We start from the raw sequence: 24,090 nt of genomic DNA on the forward strand, positions 1-24,090 counted from the left end.
TATGAAGCACAACAAGATAGCAAAGCTCTGTAAATGTCTGCCGTGTAAGGAACCTCTCTCCTGAGATTGAATACGATCGCTGTTGTCTTTGGAGCCGTTTCTAAACAAACTATGATAGCCATTGCCTTTGGGGCGAAGGAACATGTCAACCAGCGTAGTGATGTACTTCACTGACATTTTTATCAATTTTTGGACAACAATGGCACAGAGAAATACGATGTATCAGGTTTTGGATACACACACAATACTTATAAATAGGATGAGTTCATTGTTGGTTTGGCTCTGCACTTGAGATTTGTTCACAATAAGGAAAATATAGAAAACCATCCTTTAAGTCTAATAAACATACCAGAAATTAAATTTTAACGTGTGAATTCTAGCAATGTTTTAATTCTACAACTTTAACCAGTGGACCATCACAAATTTGTTCTTCACAAACACAAATAGGTGGCAGTTTAACAGAATTATTTAATCAGGTAATCTTGTTGAGATCAAGATCTCTTTTGCAGGTGAGACCTGAGTACAGCAGAAAGAAAGAAAACAAACATAACCAGGTATAATAAAAGGACAAAGACATACAGTACAACCCACATAGCGATAAACAAAGGCATATACGGAATAAGAAACAATAACAGACATCACTAAATAAAATCAGCCAATGGGATTATATGGAAGTGCTTTGCATTCACCAAAGGAAAAAATTGGAGGCTGTATCTTGTAATTAAGACTTTATGAAAAGTTTTCATAATTACGAGATTGTTTTCTCATAATTTTGAGATCTGGATCTTATAATTATGAGGTAGTTTTTATATGAGGTACTTTACACATAATTATAAAATAGTTTTCTCGTAATTCTGAGATGAATTATTATATTAATTATTAGATTGTTTTCTTGTAATTATGAGATTGTGTTTTGTAATTATGACAAAATTATGGGAAAACTCATCCAAATCTCATAATTATGAGATTTGGATGAGTTTTCTCATTAGTCATAATTATGAGACACGGAAGTTGTAATTACAAGATAAGGCCTCTCTTTTTTTTTCCTGCGGTGAATGCAAACACACTTCTGTAGACATTCAAGTTTTCAAATGATTATCATCATAATTTTCACAAACTTTATTATAATTATGAGATGCTAAGTCATAAATCTAATAATCATGAAAAAGTTTCTCATAATTATGAGAAAGGGTCTTATGATTATGAGATAATGTGTGATAATTATGAGGGGAAAAAAACTAAAAAACTAAGAAGGTGGATTTAACTTAGAAGTGGCATTAATGGGCTTCCATATATCTCCATTAATTAACATTACTGCACGTATAGAGCTGAAAGGTGTTTTTGTTGCTGCTGGAGTGGGAATGACCTTTCTGTTTATCTTTACATTCTACTCCGTTCTGGAAAAAAAATGTATTTTTTTTCTTTGTACTGTTTGACTTGATCTCTGTTGGGTGTTTAGTATAGCTCAGATTATACAGTTGGGTGCCTGAGAACCACTTATCTTGGCAGGCCTGGGACGAGGACACACACACAGACAGAGGCTCAGACAAACACACGTACTCAAACACACAAACACACTGATGAGCATGGCTGGCAGGTAGAGCCTTATCTCAACTCCACAGCGGCTTGCCTCTCTCGGGGCTCAGTCGGCAGCTTATCAGGATGGAAGCAGCCAAAAGTCACTCCCAAAAAATTCACTTTCTGTGCTTTTATGTCCAATCAAAGCTGTTTGACACTTCGAGCATTTTCCAAATATTTTGAGTGTATGGCTGAAATATATTTACTACCATACGACTTGTGATTGTTGACAGAATTGTCTACAAAAGCAGTGTATATATGTGTGAGGAGATGCCTCTGTCAGCAAGTGTCTACCCCGTTGAGGTGTCCTTGAGCAAGACGCTCTCCCTCCCAGCTCTGTGGGAATGGGAGACCAATAACATACCACCATTAACTGTAATGCTTTATTATATGGGTCTGCAGATTCAGAATTATCTCTCTGGGGAAAACAATGTAAATTAAACAGTGTTCAACTGGTAAACCTCCAATTAATTGCTAAAGAGTATTTTAGTCAAACCATTGCAGGACAACTGAATGCAAAACTATGAAATGTGTTTACAGTTAAGCCCACAATGAATAAATAGTGGATGCATACTGTATTTGCTTTTTTCCCCTTAATTAGAAACAAATTATTTTTCTCAGGAAATGTCTGAAGGATTATTAAGAAAACATTCAGAAATTACAGGCCTGTAAAATAACATTTATTGGAAGGAATGTCACTTGGCTGTAGAGTTGAAATGGTAGAAAGAATATTGAAATTGATGTTTGATTAATCTGCTTTTTTTCAACATTTTCTAGCTCCAGCATCACCAGTTTGAGGATTTGCTGCTTTTCTTAGTTTTATATTCTGTAAATTTGAATAGCTCTGGGGTTTTGGACTGACAGTTTTTAGACAAAATAAGGGCATTTTTTGTCACTATTTTCTTTTTGTCATAGTAATGTCTAGTCCAGTTTATTTTGCCCTTTCTGCCTCAGTCGTTGCCATTTTCCACCTGTCCACTAGATCCCCCCGGACTTTCTAAACTGATTCCTGCACCCTTCTGCTCACTTGTTCCTCTTTCCCCAATCAACTCTGCCTTCTCACCTGTCTCTCATTCTGCCTAATCACCCAGCCTGTATAATGTACCTGCCCACTAACCATTGTCCTCTGAAATTCATCAACGTTACTTCATGCCTTTGTGTTCTAGCCACCAAATCCTGTATTCTGCATCCTAAAACTGTTTACCTGCTCTTGTCCTGTGTCCTGTCACCCTGTACCTGTTCCTGATTTTTCTGCTGGATATGTGCTAGATGTGTTTTTGACCTGCCTGCCTGCCTTGTCCTCTGGACTTGTTTTGCCTGTTTGGACTGCCTTTTCGTTGCCAACCTGTAAGCCTATTTTTGAACATTGAACACAGTGACACCAAAATGCCTGTCATGATCTTGGCATTTGATGATTTAAATTTTACTTTTTTAAATTAAAATCAAACAGACTTTGTTCACTTGTGTATGATAGTTTAATGTCACTTCCTCCTTTACTGTGATGTGTAGCCTACAAAAAAATATATATAAAAAAGGTAGAAAAACGGAAATTTTATCTGCTTCGATAAATTTTATGCTCAGTATGTTATCTCACAGCAGCATGACTTCACACAGATAGTGCAAGCTGTAGCTTAGAAGATAAGAGGGTGGTGAAACCAATGATCAAATTTTTTTTTATTGGCTGCAGTGATACAATAAAATTGAGTGTTTCATATTTTTCAGGGGACCAGCTGGAATCCCCTCCAGGATCCTCGAGCTTCCCTGAAACCTGGTTTGGAAACCACTGGTATGGACTCGCCTCTGCTGTTGTTTGTGTGTATGATTAGTAAACTCCTGTGATCCTGCTGTGTTCGCTTACAAACCAGCCCAAACATGAAAAATAAAGCTTCCTTGTAGTTCTTTACGGCATTGCTGAGTTAAGGTGCCTCCTCTATGCCAGAAATCAGATAAGTCATAATTTCAGTTGATTGGGCAGAAGCTCCAGCAGATGGACTTGGAAGCTTTTATGCAAAACCGAGCTGAAAATGTCTAGAGAGAGCTGAGCCAAGAGAAAAAAAACAGATGTGCAAACACACTGGATTCAGGATACTATACCCCCTGATTTATTGCCTTTCCAGCAGCAGGGCCTAAGTAAGAGGATGTCCGTTACCCACACTTGCAGTCTTGAGAACTTGAGTGCGCATTCATTGTGTGTCCCACGTCTGAAATGTACCGACACACACAACACTTAGCCCACACTTGATGCACACTTCTCCGAATACCGTTTTGTAGCGTTATACAGAGCCAAGTATATCAAGACGTGGATGCAGACAAAATGGCAGACACGGGGGTATACATCTTGGACCTCTGCCTCCGCGGTTGACAGAAAACCACATGACCACTGCAGCGGAAGTTTTGCGTGAACATCTGCATAGCACATGTGCGTAGTCCGCTTGTGGCAGAAAAGACGAGAAGGCGGGAGGACTTTACAGCGGTAAAATATACAGAATCTATTAAGGATCTTATAAAATGTTTGCTGGCTTTTCTAAGGTTTTATTCAATGTTGTCTATCAAACTTTAATATATTGAAGGATCCAGCAAGCATAAGTATATCAATATGGAGAAAACATATTTGAAAATGTCAATTGGCTCCAAGTATTTAATGTTAGCAATTTTTGTCTTGTTGTTGCAGCTCATGTAAACACTTTTTAAAAATATGTGTAAATGAATCCTAAGTTTAAATTAGTTTAAAATGGATACCATACTGTTGATTATAACCCCTTTTGAATCACATTACATTAGCTCTCTAATTGGCAGCAGGGGTTAGCTGCTTGGATGCTCAGTCAAGCTAACGCCTAACGTTAACTTGCAGTGTAGCACGCAGTTGACGTTAGCCTAATGATTACCACAACTAATCATCTGTAGTGTAGGGTCTGACTTAATCACTGTCCCAGTATCACCTCATATTATAGGCTATGTGTGTGTTACGCTATGCTATGGTCCTTGCTGATGTTCTTCAGTGTAAACTTGGGTAATACTTTCAATTAGTCATTTTTTGGAGGTTTAAATTGCTGGGGTCAATTTGACCCTAAACATAAAAGATTATGTTTATTTTAACATAATAGCCAGGTTAATTTTGATTTTGGCAAAAGGATGTGATAAAAGTGCCAAGGGTCACCGTCTTTCATCAGTGGCTCACAGGGTCTTCCAGTTAGGCATAGCCTATTCATATTGTTTAATAAATAAATTTGATTTGCATTGCATAAAACATTGCATAAAACATATAAAGGAACTGGCAACTTTTTATAGACATTGAATTAACTTTATATCGGCACATTTTTAAAATCTGTACTTATTCCAAACTTCGCAATTTAAAATATAAAACTTGACCGCGTCAATTGACTTTTAAAATATATTTTTAATGAATAAACATGAGCTACTTCACGGGGAAAAAACTGCAAGAAAAAGACCAACTGCCGCTGCTAAGGTCACATGATTTCCCATCAACTGTGAGGCGGAGGTCCAAGATGTCTCCCTCTGTGTCCGCCATTTTATCTGCTGTTAGGTACTCTTTAGTGTATTCCACAATTCACCACGATAATTGTGCAATACTAGTCCAGTAGTTGGTGGTAGTGTGCCAATTGGCTGGTTTTAGGACCATAAATAATCAACTGACAAGAAGTTCATAAGTCTCTCTTTGGCAGGAATACCCTGATCACATTCACACCGGGAAGCTGCCCAGTAAAACCACAGTCTGACCTGTTGGCCACTGAGCAGCTCCACTGGAGCACTTGGGGTTAAAGTCCTTGTTCAAGGTTACCTCAGTGGTGATAAGATTTATTGCCAGATTGATTTATTGCCAGTCTGGGGATTGAACCAATGACATCCTGGTCACAAACTTGCTTCTCTAACCTCAACCTGCCATATTCTCATCTAACTCTCGACAACAAAACAAATATATTTCCCCAAACATCAAACCACACCACATAAACACAATGCAGTTCAGTTCAAGCAGTGAACCTTTGTAGTGTGTCATTTCCTTTTTCCATTACTTCTTTTAAATTTTCTGTTGATGTTTAAGGTCCCCAGGTGATTAATCCTAATGTTCTGGTAACTCAGTAACCCAGTGACTTTTCCTCAAGTGTCACTATCTGCAAAACCTTCTTTTTGCCCAAAGATGTCAAAATTTATTGCACACCACCAAATTTCATACCTAAAATAAATCCCCCCCCTTGACATTTACTCTAACAGCCTCAAGACAACATTTTTTTTACAACTCTACAAGCTGCAAAGAATGTAAAAATATCACGATATTGATTGTTTGGTACAAACTCTTATGGGCTATAATGAACTCTGCAGCCTGGAGGGACTGCTGGGAGATTTTGACATTTAGATTTGTTTATAGCAAATATCCACTCTGGAGTTTTGGTATACTTTGGGACTGTTTTTAATCATTCGGTCCAATCAAACAAGTTATGTTCTAATCTGTTCTGTAGTGCAGTCTGAAGCAACTGTCTCATATAGTTAACTGTGCACATCTATCACTTCATTTGTTACTAATGCTGCAGTCAGAAGCTCTGATGATGAACACAACAGTGCAGCACAAATGCTGACTGTGTGTATAACTGAGTCAGAGAGTGAGAAGATGTGTGTCCCTATCAGCACTTAACTTTTCTTCGAGACCCAGTGATTTGCTGAATATGATGATCATTAACCATACATCCTGTCAGACATGCTGACAGTCTGCGGTGTCACCACAGACAGAAATCCCTTGAGAGATCCTGTATGTGGGCTATTTCTGGAGTTCTGCATTACTGCAGGATCTGATGTAGAGCGTTTAGAGATTGAATGTAACAGCATGACGAGATTAGGGATTTAGGTACAAGAGGGGATATTTAAGAACAGGCTACGCTCCACAGGCTCACCACAGGTTATGGTTGTATTTCAGACATCAGATGCTTTATGTTTGATCTTCCCCATCATGTCCTCTGCTGTGATGTCTGAACTTAATCCCTGGATCTGCTTTAAATGGACACAGTGATGTTCTCAGATGGGTTAAGGCATCAATAGCAACAGAAGAGCATTTTGAAATCCCCTTCATCCTCTACATGCTCCTCTACAAAAGATGTCAAGCAGGTTTTTTTTGAGTTTTTAGGACAGTTTATTGGGGGTTTTCCAAACCCAACAACTTTGTTATAACAGGTTTGACTTCTAATTCATTAGAAAGAAATTGCAGGACATAATGTGGAGGAGAGTGCAAACCATATTTAACTTCATCCCCTGTTAAGTGTTTTTAGTCATTTAAAAAGTGTGCTGTGTGACTGGGATGTTTTGTGGTGTGAAACTTATGGAAGACATGATACTTGCTTGATTTCTCAGATGTGGGCTTTATCTTTCATATAATTTCTAAGGTATTGTTTCTATTGTTAATTCTAAGCTTTCATTTAATATGTATTGCCCATTTTGTTGGTCCTGTTTTCAGGTGCATCATTTATGGTCAGCTTTTTAACTGATTGATTGTATCAGCATTTTATTTAGAGGCCAGGCAGCTAGTTAGTTAGTTTGTGTGTTAGTGTTATTACTGTTGTGCCAGAATGTCTTTTGAAATGTTGTCTGTAGTGACTCTTTTGTTATTTCTCACTGTGAATGGGCAACCAAGCTAGTTTCTCCTCTGGGGAATAATAAAATTATCCAATCTAATCTGAACTTGCTCAGTTTGTGTTGCATATAATAATTTTTCAATTATAAAACTGAATGAAGTTCAACATGCAAATGAGACAAAAGAGATCTTTCTCTGGAGCCTTTTCTGCCTACATATTGTCAAATATTCATCCAATATCTTGAATCTCAGAAAGCACGTCTCACCTCTGCCAACTTTTTCACCATATTACTGCTACAAACCCCAACATGGTCATGATAATTGCAGGTTAAGTAAACTTTATTTACATAAACTATATACTTTATATATGGGACCAGTATCTAACAATGGAAAAAGTAAAGCCTGCACACTGACTCCATATAAATGTATTTAGATGAACAGAATCTGTGATCTTTGTCACATCTGTTTCCATTTTCTGCCACCTGATGACAGGTGTTTAACCATCCAACCCATTTAGAGTGAAAAGCAGTTCATATTGATTTGTTTATTCTTTTCATTGATGCCGTTTTCCAATAGCCTTGCACCAACATGCACCTTCAACAGTACACATGACAAAATAAGTTCAAAGGTCCACTAAACAGCTTTTGGAGCTTTCAACCGCAAATCGAGCCTGCTCAGATGTCTTCACATGACATGGTTGCACATGGGAGGGAGATCGTAACTCCTGTCTCTGTTTAAAGACGGTCTTTGGCCTTTGATCTTTCTCTTGCCGTCTGCCCACCACTGGTTGATTACTTTCATTTCCAGTCAATGCTGTGACTGGTTTTGGCCTGGTGTACAGGGATGCAATGCAAGAAGAGCATGATATTAAAGCAGAATTTTGGTAGTTTTACATGCAGTGTGTTGAAATTAGATGCTTTTTGAGACACTTGAATTTCTGGTTATGTGGATATGACTTAGCACAAACGCTTAATAGTTAAAAGTGTTTTATTGGTCACAACTCACGTCAGATTTTACCGTTCTGTAAGGAAAAAACTGCTTGCAGGCAGGGTTGTTCACAGTCAGCTGATGGTATCTGCTTCCTGTGTTTATTCAGACTTTTGCACAAGGTCCTGCTCTGATGTACAGAAGACTTTTTCTTTCTGTTTTTGAATGTCACACACCACTCCAGTTTTTTTTTCTTCTCTTTCTGGAATTCTCGTCCAGGATTCAAGACCAGCACAGACTACAGTACAAATATTTGTACTGTATCTAATACTATCTGTATCTGTAATTTATACTGGGTCACATAAAATAGTAGTTGTTCACAAATCTAGTTTCCCCAGCTGCAGGACAGATAATTAACACTTTCTTAGTTTGAACGTTAACTTTTTGTACAGACTGATGGCATCAGCTTTAGATTTTGATATGATGATGTACAACAAGTAAGAAAATACTTCCTCTTTTACAAGCCTCTTGTGATAAACAATGCATATTTTAAAGGAGCTAATTGTATGTTCATTAACAGTGTGTCAATTTTGAAATGATGAGCAGCACTTGCAAGATGCCAAAGAGTTAAAGGAAAGACAAACAGGGGAGAAATATGAGTAGTGAGCATGATTTTCCATTAAAAACAGAGCAGCAGGAGGAGGAGGAAGAGGGAGAGCATGGTGATTTAGTGCTGTGTCAGCACTAAGGCGTCGTCTGGCTCCCCAGAGAAGAAGCCACTGTGAGGCTTTATGACTCTTTATGGTGAAATTACGATGTTTCACAAAGAGATTATCATTATGAGCAAACCTTCAAAGGTGATCAAGGTTTCCAGACGTATCCTCCTTGTGCTCTAAACTGTCTGTCTGTCTGTCTGCATCCCAGCGCTCTGAATACAGTACGTCCTTCCACTCTTTCTCTTCCCTTCCTCACCGTTGTGTTTACTAAAAGAAAAAAGGGAAGGGCTTATTTTGCTGTCTCTCTCAGAATTTCAAGGTTGTCAGAGTCAGCCACATCTTTGTTCGAGTGTGTGTGGCGCTTTGCACTTTCAAAGGATGGTACACACTTAAGTGGGTTAAAGTGGGGGTGAGTTGACAGGGAGCTCAGAGCCATCATGGTGCTGCATCTCTTTTGTATCCATTTATGTTTCACCTTCTCCCTCCCTCTCCTCTCTCCTCCACCGTAACCTTTTCTAGTGAGAAAATGCCATGTCAATAAAAGCTTTTTAACATGAGGAAAAATCAATGTGCTCCAATTGCACCTTTTCATTTTCAAGCGTGCCTGCCAAACAAAAGCGTGGTTCTATTTCCGTACAAGGCTGCAATGCAAGAAAGCATGATATTAAAGCAGAATTTTGGTAGTTTTGTATACAGTATATTGAAATTAGAATCAAAATCAACATGCTTTTTGAGACACTTGAATTTCTGGTGATGTGGATATGACTTAGCACAAACGCTTAACACTTAAAAGTGCTTTATTGGTCGCAACTCTTGTCGTCAAATTTTACTGTCCTGTAAGGAAAACACTGCTTGCAGGCAGGGTTGCAATAAAAATGCACAATAAAAATGTATTATAAAAACACAAAGCACATTAACATAAAAGCTCAGTCACAAACATGATAAATAGCTTTATCATATACCCACATCAGCTGGTAAGACCAGACAATGAATCTCACAGTGAATCAATCAATTCTTCTCAGAAAGTTTTTATTTCTCCTAAGATAGTTGGTAATATTTTCACTTCATATCAGAGTTGAGATGGAAATACAGCCCTGCATCCGTTATTCTAAACACAAAGTCATAACCATCCAGTGCTGTATTTGTGGGATCTGTACTTATTTAGACTTGATTTTTGACTCATATGAGGATCTCACAACATACATTTTAACCTGACTTTATCTGATGTTATCAACACTTTCAAACTACAAAATCAAGGAATAATACAGAGGACATACCAATATAAATCAAATTCTCAGTGAATAACAATCATTTATCGATATATCTACATTCATGATGGATCAAGTGACTATGACTACTAGAGGATTTTCATCTGACTCTGCAGTTCCCCTCAGCTCTACAGAGCACAAAATTACATCTTCTGCTTCTCCCTCATTAAGAAATCCAGAATCTATCAATATGCAAATATTGTTAATTTCCAAAGTTTACCAGCTACACACAAGATGTCTCCTCCTTCATTGTAATTTTCAGCGAGTGTGCAGTGGAAGTTTTCACATCACACTTCTGTAATGGTGCCCTTACACCAAATGACTTTTCAAGTGATTTAACTGTTGCAGACAAATTTCCAATGTCGGAATAAAATCATGAGAGTTTTGATGGAATTGCGGCATGCTCCCATCATCTTGATTGTTTGGTGTAAGGTGGTCATAAAACTCAGTCCGAGCTGTCTTAAGTCAGTCTTGCTTCGTTTTGGTGTACTGATAAAATCAAACATGTTTAATATTATCGGAAGTTTTTAGTCTTGGCTCATGGAAATAGTGAAGTTCAATGACGTGAATATTGTCAACAACCAATAGGCGCGCTCTCACCAGCACCAAATAGGAAGCAGCAAACCAAGTAGATAGTAAACATGGCACAAGAATGTGAACAAGTTCTCTCAATTCTCTTGGACTGTGGAAAGAAATTGGTGGAGTTGTGGATTGAACAAGAGTGCTTTGTTGACGTGTCCTTCCATTTGTATCACAATAGAGTGGAGAAGTGTCCACATTCTGCGGTGTTTTCTCTTTTTCTTTTTGGCTGGTTTTTCAGAACAAACCACAGCACACACAGGGGCAGCTGTGGCCAAAAGCTGCTTCTGCTTCTGCTCTATTGTTCCAACAGTTTTTTTTTTCTTGTAACTTTCCACCAGGATCAGGATGGGAAATAATCTCAAAAGGAATCTAGCTGTAGTCTTGCAAATAATGACCCTGCAAGATCCCCAGTCAAAATCTTGTAGTCTGTGACTAAAAACTAAAAACACTAAAGTGACTTGCGACATATTGTCTGTAGATGTGAGAGGGTGTCAGACTTTAGTGTTTTAAACGTCTTTTCAAGATCTTTTCAAAGTCTTGTAGTGTATGGTAGGAATTAGTTGCATACTGGACCACAATTTACTCCAAACTAGCTGTGTAGTCCCAAATCATGCTCACAGGTACATGCCTTTAAACTCAAATTTTCGAAGTGCACAAAGAAACTTTCCACTTTCAGCAGATCAATGTGAAAACAGCCTTCTAGTGTCAAACTCTGCACATAAATCATTCTGCACAGTGAAGCTCAAACATCCACTTGAGGAAACAAGAAGAAAAACATTTTTGTGGCTGAAAGTTGGGCTTTAAAGTTTATCTTTACACCAATTCAGTGAAATAATGTCAATTTTTAAGCCTGTTTAGTTTATCAGGCAGAATAAAAACCTTTTACCATACATTCATTCAGCTTTGAAAATAAAAACAAAACACCACTTCAGTGTTGGGTAGTGAGCTTAAAACTATATCTCAAGCATCCAGGGGTTGAGTGATTTGACATAAAATTCCTCTACAGCCTGAAATGAATCAATTTTTGTAGATTAAATGGGCAAAGACATTCTGCTGGAAACAATGTTAGTCTGAGTGGTCCGCCTTACTGCAGGTTATATAGAGGAATTTATAGATTTGTTTGTGCATGTGTATGAATTATTTGTGCTATGATAAACCTGCTATTTATAGAGCTTTTCCACCCATATTCTGTAAGAGCTTGCTTGTATATCGTGTTGTATTTCTAAAGCTGGCTATTCTTGTCACATCTTGTAGAATAAAATGGGCCTTCGATCTAATGTTGTAATGCAAATCAACAGGCACAAACTTTAGACACACACGCGCCGTTTCTCATGCATGAGAGCAGGTTTTTATTTTTGGAATTTTATTTTAGGATAATGTTATTCATGAGAAAAGGAGCAAGCAGATATTTCTGGAGGAAGCTGGCTGGTAGATTTGACATGTCAATGACAAAGGCTTTTCTTAAATTTTCTGTACACTCAGGTTTTGTGCTTAAATTAAATATTTAAATGAAAGCAGGTTAATTGTAGCATTTGATTGTTAATTTGAATGTTTTTTCTTTTGCACGGATAAATCTAATCATACATCAGTGAGAAAATTCAGGTCATTATGGCATTGATTAACATTTTATCACCCATCTGCAGACACATCCTACATACTCTCTTCTGTCATCCTGTGATTTCATTCATTCTCTCACTCTCTCAATAAAGCAGATGCATGCTAAAAGCTCCCTTGTGCAAAAATATGAAGCACTGAAGGCCAGTTATGAATTGATAAGCTGCAGTGTCAGCGTCCTCTAAATGCTCCCCGTCCAGTAATTATCCCACCTACCTCTGATTAATGCTTAGTCACTCTGTCCGACAAGTCCTCCTGCCGGCTCCCTCTCTCCTCCTCCTCCTTCTTAAAACCACCTCTGTTCACTCATTCTATTCTGAGTCTGTTTCATTTGGTCTTGTTCCTTTTATCCTGCCACAAACTCACTTTTGGCTATTTTGAAGGCGGAGAGCCCATTTTAAAACAGATGTAATGACAGTGGCCTGAGCAGAATACAATAAAAGTAAGAAACCACCTCCTGTTTAGACTGCCACTGCCATTCCAGGAGACATTTTGTCATTTAATTAGTTGGTTTTCTTTCCTGTCAGTCTTTGTTTTCAGTCAGTGATTTTCTACATCTCGTTGTTCTGGTTCCTGAGACTTTTTCTCTCCTGTATGAAGGTTGTCACTGCAAATATATCTAAAAGGAAGCCGTTGCTCTTTTTAATCTTAAAGTGACTGAAAGTATTTTAGAGACCAGCACTTTGGTCCAAACTGAAAATATCACAACAACTGTTGGAAAGACATTCATGGATCTAAGATGATGTATCCTCATGACGTTAGTGATCCTCTGACTTTTCTCTTGTGCCACCATGAGGTTGACATTTTTGGTTTTGTGTTAAAAAAAAAAAAATATCAACAACTATTGGGTGCTGTTCCATGAAAATTAGTACAGACATTTAAGGTCCTTTACCACTAGTGCTGTCATCAAGTCAAAACTATTTCTTATAAAAATATGTTCATTATTTTTTAGGGAACATTAAAAAAACACAAACACAGCACTTTTAAAATACTGTAATAACAATAACCACAGTTGCATGGACACAAACCATTAGTCTTTACACTGAAAAAAAATCAGCACATGGTTCAAAATCTTATGGAAAACACCTCCTTTGCCACCATTATAAAATCTCATTCTCTCCTAGTTTAGTGTGTTTTGCCATTTTTCTCAACCACAAATCATGTGTAGGTACATAATCCATTTTCCACATTCGTAAGATTGACTTTTTTGCAATTACCATTCCAAACAAAACAGCAAATTTTTCCATACTTACTGGTCAAAGTTAAGGAGCTTGTTACTCCAAGGATGGCTGTAAGAGGATCAGATTCCCAACGCTTCCTGAAAGCCTCGGAGAAACAATGAAAGATGCTTTTCCAATATGTGTACAGTTGACTGCATGACCAGAAAGAATGACCTAAATTACTGACCACAGACTTACCTCAATTACAAACAGGTGATACATTAGGAAAATCAAGTCAAAATTTTAATTTGTCCAATACCTGTTATTAGTGATAATTAGTGATAATGATAATTAGGAAATGTTAGCATATTAACACGTCACACTAAGTTTGTGAAGGTGGTAAACAACATCAGCATGTTAGCATGTAGCTCAAAGTACATTCTCACAGAGGTGGTTTAGACACTGTCTTGTTACTTTAAAGGTGCAGTGTGTAGAATTTAGTGGTATCTAGCAGAACAGACTTGGCAGAAATGGTATTTAATAATCATAAATATGTTTTAATTAGTGTATAATCATCTGAAAATAAGAACTGTTGTTTTTGTTACCTTAGAATGAGTACTTCATATCTACATAGGGGAATGGGTCCTCTTCCACAGAGCCCGCCATGTTGCACCTGTGTTTCTACAGTAGCCCATAACGGACAAACCAAACATTGGCTCTAGAGAGGGCCTTTCACATTTTACGCAAGTTCCACAGCCACCACAGGTTCTCCTACATGCTTGGAAGGGGAGGGGAAGGGTATTCAGTTGGCTGCAATCTGCAACCTCACCACTAGATGCCACTAAATCTTACACACTGGTCCTTTTTGAATAAGGACATTTTCATACATATATACAGTATTTGGTTATCTGAAATCTGTGCCATACAGATGTAATAATTCTGAGAGTGATACAAGGACTGGAGGTAATTAAAGATTCATCCATTTGTGATGAAGGTGTGTCGGGGAAAGTCCGGCTGCCTCCATCTTCACACTCGCTGCTTCTTTTCCCGTCCATCTCTGTCTCTTTCTTTTTTTCCCTTAGAATGGTCAAAACAAAACACAGAGGCATTGAAGTATCGCTTTCAAACACTCACACGAAGTGAGGAATCGATTTACAATTGATCAAGTGTTGACCAGCTGACAAATTACTTTAAGACTGTGACTCATGCACCATGATTAGTTTCAGATTGGACTAACATGCAGGTACAGAAGCAGCCAGAATTGGACTACGCCTTTAACCACTATAATATTCATTGATCGCCTTTTAATTGTCCTCTTTCACCTCTCGTATTCAATCTCTCTGTTCTATTCTCTCCATGCCTCTCTGTTGTCTCATAGGTTTATAGATCAATGATCAGTGGGGGGTAAGGTGACCTTCATCAGATCGACCAATCCAAGAGCTAGCTGGATGAGACTTCAAAGCTGCCTCATCCAAAGGCTAAAAATGCTACTAGGGCAGTATATGTATTTATTTCTCACCAAGAACAGAACAGACTAAAGAATACTGTAGCGGCTCTGTATGTGTGCATGTGAAGGTGTGTGTTTCACACCTGGGGACAGATTGTGGGGTTATACCAGCTGATTGAGAAAAATTTATGTCCTTTATTGTTTTGACCACAGCTGCATTCAGGACAAATTGGTTTCTATCTCCACTGGGGTAAAATGAAGGTGAAGTTAAGGCTTGGGTGAGGCCTGTACTCATTATGCTTATAATGAAAGCCTCCAGGGAGTGAATGTAAATAAATAAAAAAGCCCCAAAAGTAACATAAACCAACTATTTATGTGTGCATGCTAGTGTGTGTGTCTAAAAGAGGGAGACAGAGAGGTTTTCAAGATGCCAAAATTACGGTGGCTAATGAACCTTAACAAAGTGCATCTGAAAGCTGGATTAATCCATATTTTATATTCACAATGGATCCTATGACTACTCCTAAAGTGAAAGGGTTCACTGGTAGTGATGAACTCATAAGGAATCATCACCTGTCTCTGAATTTGCGCTAAAAGGACAGGGAATATTGGATTTAAGCTATGAGAAACATGACTCCAAATATATGTTAATGTTGCTCTGATGGAAGTGTAAATAGGCAGTTTGCTAACACATTCACCATATCAGCCTTTATAAGGTAGTAAAATGTCAGTGTTGTGTTTCCAGCTGGTCTGCTGCTCCAAAGTGGTTGAGAAGTTAGTTACAGCATGAGAAGATAAACACCATATCTGTCCATTAAATATGAAGCCACTGGTTAGGTTAGCTTAGCTTAGCACAAAGACTGGAAACAGGGGGAAATGGCTAGCTTGGCTCTGTCTATAGATTAGCAAGTCTAAAGCTGATTTATTACAGAAACATGCTGTATCACATTTGTTTAATGTCAAAGTCTCTCTTGATCCATATCAAGTTGTCAATCATCCTAATTAAAAATATTTCACTTAATTAGTGAATCTCTCTCATGTAGTCAGGAGAATGTCAAAATGTAACCACAAAGTAAAACCCAAACACATTTTTCCACAGAGATTTGATGAAATATAAGTAATCACTACTTATATTTCATTTCTACTTGAATGAAACTTTAGTTTCTCTGTTCTCAATGTGTGACAGTGAATGTTTCAAGGCTTTTAGACCAACGTATGACCTCAAATAATTTATCACAGTATCAAGGGACTGTCATAACCAACCTAGCAGCCTCTCTCTCTCTCTCTCTCTCTCTCTCTCTCTCTCTCTCTCTCTCTCTCTCTCTCTCTCTCTCTCTCTCTCTCTCTCTCTCTCTCTCTCTCTCTCTCTCTCTCTCTCTCTCTCACTTCTTGTGACACACTCTCATTTCTATGGGAGCGATGGGCTGTGATTGGCTTGTGGCTTCAGGGCAGAGTAAATTATTAAGGCTTGCTCTTTAGTTGGCCGTAAATGCGTTCTCTCTCGCTCTCTCTGTCTCTCTTTCCATTTCTCTCTCATTCTCATGTTTTCTACTTCCTCTTCCCTTCTCCCTAAACAGTCTGCCCGTTCAGGAAGAGAGGGAACAGGAAAAAGAAGCAGCAGCTGATGCATGGAAAAACAGAAAATAACAGAGAGACAAATGTGGTTTGTAGTGATGGGCAGATATGAAAAAAGAATGTCAGCAGGGAAATGGGGAAAAAAGAGCTATGGAGCATTGGAGAGAGGGGGGAGTGACAGAGGAGAGAGCACTGATGAATTGCACAGCAAGCACTGCTATCCTCCACCTGCCACCTGCCCTGCACTGAGAGCTGACTGCATCACGCAAGAGCAAACACACACACCTGCTGTACACCTAAGAATAGAGGCTATTCGCTGGTGTGTGTATGTGTATACTGTATGTGTATCTGCCAGCAAACTACACTAAAGAGGGACCAGTTGAGTGTTGCTGTCATTGAGAGCTGTTAAAGTGCCGAACAGGTGAAGGCAGAGAGAAAGAGGAGGAGGAGAGACAGTTACTGACAGAGAAAGAGAGGAGAAAGAAGAAATAGAGCTGTTTTCATTTCCATCAATAATTCAGGATGTGTATTATCTCCTGTTGTGTGCAGCTGCAAACTTCATGCCTCAGCGATTTTTAACAGCGGCAAACAACCCTACATGTGCCCATGAGTGCGCGCACACACACACACACACACACACATACACACAACAACGAGAATTAGAGATTGTTTGTGTCATTTTGCAAGCAAATGTGTAATTTACGTAAATATGAAATTCTTGCTGTGAGAATTTCTGACCACAGAGGAGTAGTGGTTTGATTATCAGTGTTTATCTGTTGGTGTCTGAATCTTTCACCTATTTAGCACTAATAAAATTGCTGTGCCATAAAATATAATTGCATCATCTTATCTTCTGCGTTTCTCCTCTCCTGTGTATGACTTTCATCTTTAAAGCTGCTGTAATCAGTATTTTTATATTAACGATGGATCAAAAGACTAAAGCTGTAACTTAAAATGACAAACCTACAGAGAATTATTACCCGAAATCTCCTTTTTCCCTCAGCTCTACTGAGCTTTTGAGTCTCTTTCAGGTCATTGTTTTAATGCCCTGCAAATTTACTGCTTCAGTTCACTCTCACCGCTCTCATCAGCCTTGTTTCCAGCAGAAAAAAAGCTCTGACAAGCTCTGAAAAACCAACCGTACACTACCTACTCAGCACCAAACAGCACAGGACAAAGTAAGCAATGAGCTGGTAAACGTAGTGAAGCATTTAGTAGCTAAAGAACCAGATATTTCCCTCAGGAGCTCAAAGGAGCTAAAAAGTGAGTGAATATTAGACTTGTATTCATCATGTGGACAAAAACATGACTCCAAATTAATACAAAAGTTGCTCCATGCGTGCCAGATGTGTAAACGGGTCACTGTTTGCTTACAACATTCAACTTTATCAGGTGATATATCAGTGTTGTGTTTATAGCTTGTCATGGTGTGCAGTCTGCTTATATAGTGCATCTAAAAATAACAGATGTTGGCCAAAGTATTCTGGAAATTTAGAAATACATTTGAAAAATTAAAATTATGAAAAGTAAATCAAGGATTGGAAAAACAAATTAAAGAAATCATATGTATATTATGTTGACAGTAGCTGTACAAAGATGAGTCTTGACACAGGATTTAAAATGGCAGTAGATGGGGGAGAAAGACTTGACCACCTTTAACCTTTGACTGGTCATGTGGATGGTGATAACTGATTACAACGGTCTGGAGGTGGAATCCATGCAATGCTTTAAAACAAATATGGTAAAAGAATATTAAAACTGATTCACTGGCAACTAGTGAGGGGAAACCAGTACATGGAAGTTTTTATTTCTCTTCTTGGCATCAGTGAGTAAACTTGTGGCTGCCTTTTGGATGAGCTGCAGGAGGAACAAGGATACTTATTCTTTAGCAGTATAATGTTCTGATTCAGTGTTGTACATCTTACTTCAGGAATTAACCCTCAGAGACCTGCGGGGGCGTCTGCGCCCTTGGCTGAGACGACATTACTGTCTTTCAGAGGCTGCAGCAGGCTCAGTTAAGAAGTGAAGATACTGGTATCATGTGAAACTAGACAACCTAGGGCATCCACTGGTTGCATGTCATGCTACTTTGTCGGGAAGGGGACTAAAAAACACTCCAAACTCTCACCTCTAGATATCTGGAAGAAAATGGGTTCTCCAGCTACCCACAAGTCTCCCCTTCACAGATGTGCCCACTTTATGCTAATCCCATGCAGTTTTTTGCATGCAGTATAAATGTGTTATTTTTGCCTATTCTAAAAATGGTGTATTTGAATATTTCTGCATACTGGGGTCCCTAAACAGTCTTGGAATTGCATAAATTGGGTATGACTGGAAAGCTGAGACTCTTGTGGATTCAATGAGCCCAGTTGTACTCATGTGTGATGATGTTAGTCCCCATAGAAGCCATGAGACCATTTTTTTGAAACTTGACCTCACTGTATAAATTGACCTACTGTGACCTCTAGGATAATCACAGCCTCATGAAACTTTACAACCACAAACTAGAGACCTAGAGCATTCAGAGGATGTATTTCTTAGGTATATTGACAATAACAAGGTTTCTGAGCAATTTCCAGAAGAGAAGTGTTCACCATCCAATTGCCAAAAATACAATTCTTACAGAAATCACCGCATGAATTTTTCTGTGGTGTTCCTCAAGGTCTTGGTGTTTTAATGTAGTATTTTGAAGGGATTTCTGACCATTTTTATAATTCCGGAGTGGTCAAAAATGGTTAAACTTTGCATCAAATCTGAGTAACAAATGGTATCAACTAAAAAATTTTCTGCTACAACTTATGAGACATAGTTGAACATGGGAATGGCCATTGTATACTTCCATCATAAAGTTCTAAGCTCTTATACACTCTAAACTTTCAATATTTGAATAGGTGCCTAACCAAAACACAATGTTTATTACAGATTTATGACTAGAAAAACTTGACACACAGTGCTGAGCTGCATCTCTAATTAATCTTCGGGTTCCCAGCTTTCAGATGATGTATACCACTTCAATGTCACATTTACTGTTGACCTGTTATTTCCCCCTAAATATCCTCCGCCCCCCCCCCCCCCCCCCCCCCCCTAAAAAAAAGACAAAAATTGGGTGTGTAGTGGGTCTCTAAGAGTTAATAGAATTACTGAGCATGATTTTCATGCTGCATGAATATTGTTGGATTCAATCAGGTTGTCATCATTCTATTTGCTGCTGCTGCTGCTGGAGGGCGCAGTGCGATTTATTGGGAGGTCATATAATCTCATAACATCTGCTCATAAACTCCTGTTTGTCCTGCAGCAGCAGAATTTAATGTCAGAGTTGAACAGGTATGCGCACCAAGACTAAATGTCGAACCCCCCCCCTCCCCTCGGCCCCTCACAGATCAACGGCTGCTTCTGCTCCCAAAAGATGTATATGTGGGTGTGTGTTTGGGTGAGAGCTGATATAACAAGGAGTTTGATTAGATTGGATGACAGCTAATGCTTTTCAGCAGCGGCTGCCTGCTCCCATCATCACCATCATCATCATCCTCCTCATACTCTGGAATTGCTAAATAGATGCACAGCTCAACAAATGTGGTTAAATCTGGCAGTTTGTGTTCTCTATTCTGCTTCCCTGCTTTTCTCCTCACTCCATTCTCTTGGGCAATTAGGGGAACCAGAGCCGACAAGCCAGACCACAGCCATTGTGTGTACGCGTGTGTGTGTATGTGTGTGCGCGTGCGTGTGTACCCAGGTGATGTGCTTTAAAGGCAAAAAGGGAGAAACTATTTTCTCTTCCCACAGCAACAGGCATGGATCAAAGTAATTGGACAGTTTGGTTCACACTTGGCCAGTGCAAAGCCTTGTGTGGATATGTGTGTGTGTGTGTGTTGTGTGTTTTCTCTGCCTCCTAGACCTGGTGGCAAAATACTTACATATGGCACGCAGCCATTTAACTACACCCACATGCACATACACACCCAATAACATCTTTTTCTTGCTACATTTGTGTTGAATAAAACATGGCAGTAAAAGTGTGTCAAAGTCTTGCTCAGTGCAGGGAGAGCAAGATGGTAGGTTTGTGCTCTAATATAAGATCAGATAGAAAGTGTGTGTATGTGTGTATAGTATGTGCCTCCCTCTGTCAGTGCAAGGCATAGATGTAATTGTGGGCAGTTTGGGTGTTTTGATCCTTGCACGCGGTGTTCCCATTTCTCGAATCACACGGGCTTTCTATCTCCATCTCTCTGCTTCTGTCTGTCTGTCTGTCTCTATCTTCCTCCCACTCATTACTAATCTACCCCTCTACTCTACATTACTCGCACACACAAGGCACACCGAATTAACGCAGGCCTTCCACTTACAGTAGATCCATCTCTTAAAGGAGGGGAGGATATCAAAAGAAATGAGAGAACAAGAGTAATGGATGGGAGAAGAGTGGAGGAGGAAATTAGTAAATGGACAGGGGAAGTTGTTACAGGAGGTGATCAAAAGAGGAATAGAAAAGAGAGGAGAGAGACGAGCTGCTCCGCTGATCAGTGGGCTGAGACACCGCTCGCTCTGATTCTTGCGAGATTGAATCCCCCCTCATGAACTTTACTGCATTTATTCTGTCCGATAACAACACACTAATGTCTTGAGGCGGGGGAGCAGTGAAGTGAGGCATCTAAATTTGCTGATGGACTGATGTCGAGTTTCTTTCATTCTTTCATCTCTGCTGTTAGTTACTTTTTCGGGAAACTGGGACAACATAGTCCGTGTGGAGCTAAAACACACTCCCTGAATGCAGATGGAGCTCAACACATACACATACACACACACACACATACATGGACCACAGAGAATGTAATCCTTGATCTGTGTGGTTCTGCTACTCACTGATGTGATGGAGGATAAGAGGGAAATTACCAGCTGAAGGTGGTCTGCGTTTTATTCAGATTAGACACACACACACACACACACACACACACAAGCTCAAACCTCAAGTCTCCTTCCAGCCTGCAAGCCTTCTCGCATGTGTGAAATTAATTTTCTGTCCAATAATATTGAATATTGTGCCTCCACATCAATTTAATTGCAATCACACACACATAAACACACACACACACACACACATAAACACACATACTCTTTCGCTCATGTGTTGTAAGGAGCCGGTATGTCAATGTGGAGAGGTAATTATTTGCTTGGCCAGTCTGAGCCTGCTGTGAGTCTCAAGGACGGACTCGCCTGCAGCAACAGTACCAACCAACACTGCGATTACACAACGGAAACAGGCAGTGAGTGCGCGTTGTGTGTTTTTGTCTGTGTGATGTACAGACCGTGACTTGAATGAAAGTGTGTCCTTGTGAGGTTTTTTTTGTGTGTGTGTATGAGTGTGTATGCAGGCAGAATGTAAAGTGTATAGTAGAATGTATAGTATGGTTCGTAATTGTTAGAAATATGTGTGTGTGTGTGTGTGCATATGCAGGCGTTTGCACACAAGTCATGATGCTTGTGAGTCTATATAGAACAATGGCTTTGTCGTTACCCTGCAGGGACCATTCACTTCAGGGAACCATAGACACAGTCCAACCATTACATACATACACACACACACACACACACACTCTATTGTGGGTCCGTGCATGAAGGAATGGGGAGCAGGAAATTGAGGTTGGGAGTGAGATTGGGGAGAGTGTGGGTGGGAGGAAAAATTGAGCACAGTGTAGGGAGGAAAGAGAAGACAGAGAGGAGGAAGGGAGAGGAAGGAAAGAAAGACAGAGAGAGAGAGATTGGAAGAAGCCCATTGGAGGACGAACATCAGTCATAAGAGATGAGCTGATCATCACAGCCAGTCCAGACGGATAATGTTTCACTTTCTGGCCTCATAAAATCTTTTACGACAGCTCTCCCCAGATGACTGCTACCTGTTTTTATTTGGCTCTGTATTTGTATTTGTGTGTGTGTGTAGTTGTATGCATACAGAGTGCAAATACACACATATATATATATATATATATATATATATATATAATGTGTGTGTGTGTGTCCGAATGGGATGGCACGAGTGCTCAAGCTCGTGTGCACGCTTGGTTGCACGTGTAAATACGCATATACAGGATGATTATCCAGTGTGAAGTGTATGCGAATGGGATTTCAAGGTGTCATTTTTACATGTGGGTGTGTTTGTGGTTATATGTGTGTTTATGTGTGTGTGTGTCCAGAGTGCTGTACAGCTGTAAAGCTGCACGAGAGAGTTTTAAATGATAGCCCTGGACTACCACAGCCAGGAGACCAATAACAGTAGGCGGCTCAAGGAGGCTCCTGCCAAGTGACCAATGATTGGATCCAACTGGAGGAGACCAGAGCTGAATGGCACATCGTTCCTCAGCTTCATTCCCCCTCCGAGCCCCATTCCCAGTAACAGCATTTCCATCGTGAGTGTTACAGAAATGCATTGGTTTACTCTCTGGGTTTTTAGTTGTTTTTCTTTAGAGTCAGTGTTTGTGGTTTAATTGGAGAGATTGTGGGTAGAAATTTAAAATGCAGGCTTATGAATTTATACAAATAACCTTTTAATACAGGAGCTCTTAAACTCAAACAGCACATGAGTGAAATGTAAAATCCATTATCTTTCCTGAGAACGCAGGCTGATGTAAACATATTACCACTCTCGTCAGGTAGGGACCCACCAGGAACAGGGAACGTGGCCAGATTTTGGCTGCCGATGCAGACTTTATGCTCAGAGAAGAATTTAAACAGGCGATCAATATGCATGACAGGTACGCATCTCCCCCAAGTGAATAATTTAATTGTAGTTTTAACAAAAAGGGAGATGAACTTCCACACACCAGAGTCTACACAGTCTGTTTAATACATTCACAATCTTTCGGTCATTCTTCAGGCATATTAATCATGTCAGAGTTGATCTAAAAAAATCTCTCTCTGACCTTTTTTTTTGTCCAGATCTCCTCCTCCTGTGCAGCGAAAGCTAAAGCTCAATGCCCTGACAATTATGTTCACTAATTCATTTTCAGGGGGCGGATGGTCTTTCCCGTGTAGTCAGTGAGTCCAGTTTTATTAGTCATATGTAGGTTAACAAAGGGTCAACAGTATAATGAAATGTGTTGGATGAGAAAACAGGTCAGCAATAAGAGCACTAGTCTACACAAGATACAAGAAAATGTCAACAATATATGTGTTAAAACTCCTGATTGAAAATCTTTTTACCTATGTTTGACTGTGAAAAATGAATGTGTTGTGGCACTGTGCACAGTTGCCACACGAGTAGTTTCCATCTTTCATAGGTGATGACAAATTCTACACTAATCCAAACCATTAAAACCCATTTAGATGTGTGTAACTGTGTGGTTCACTGGGAAATCTTGTTCTTGACTCATCTGCTCTGACACTATTTCCTTTAATGATACTGCTGCTTGTTTTCATGCCTCCTTGCAGCAGCAACTTGTGTGTGTGAGCGTATTGACTTTGTAGTATTGATCAGATAGAGCAGTGGGGTGTTCCTGCACGTAGTCGTCAGTACATCCTTTAAGTGAAGAAAAAGCCTTCGGTTTCTCAGAATCTGGCAAACCACAGCAGTAAAACTTAAATCGGTCGGACTCATCTGCTCCATTCAGTCATCTATTTATGGAAAAAATTATTCTCGGGGACTGGCTGTTAGTCT

The 24,090-nt window shown here is 39.3% G+C and overlaps 1 protein-coding gene across 2 annotated transcripts in view; it reads left to right on the forward strand.

The window, feature by feature from the left end:
* The window catches only part of klhl5 (kelch-like family member 5), a 53,825-nt gene that overhangs the window by 773 nt on the left and 28,962 nt on the right, over positions 1–24,090 (forward strand). Inside the window, exons 1-2 of one of the 2 annotated variants that reach the window (XM_044346829.1) lie at positions 2,227–2,925; positions 3,301–3,364. Coding sequence is in view for 1 of the 2 variants with exons in the window: in XM_044346828.1 (XP_044202763.1) it covers positions 3,301–3,364 (64 nt within the window). In the remaining variant the exon portion in view is untranslated. Of the gene's footprint in view, positions 1–2,226; positions 2,926–3,300; positions 3,365–24,090 lie in introns of those variants that run through there. The other variant, XM_044346828.1, reaches the window with a different exon arrangement.

The sequence above is a fragment of the Thunnus albacares genome, chromosome 3, assembly GCF_914725855.1.
Source record: "Thunnus albacares chromosome 3, fThuAlb1.1, whole genome shotgun sequence".
Classification (NCBI taxonomy): domain Eukaryota; kingdom Metazoa; phylum Chordata; class Actinopteri; order Scombriformes; family Scombridae; genus Thunnus; species Thunnus albacares.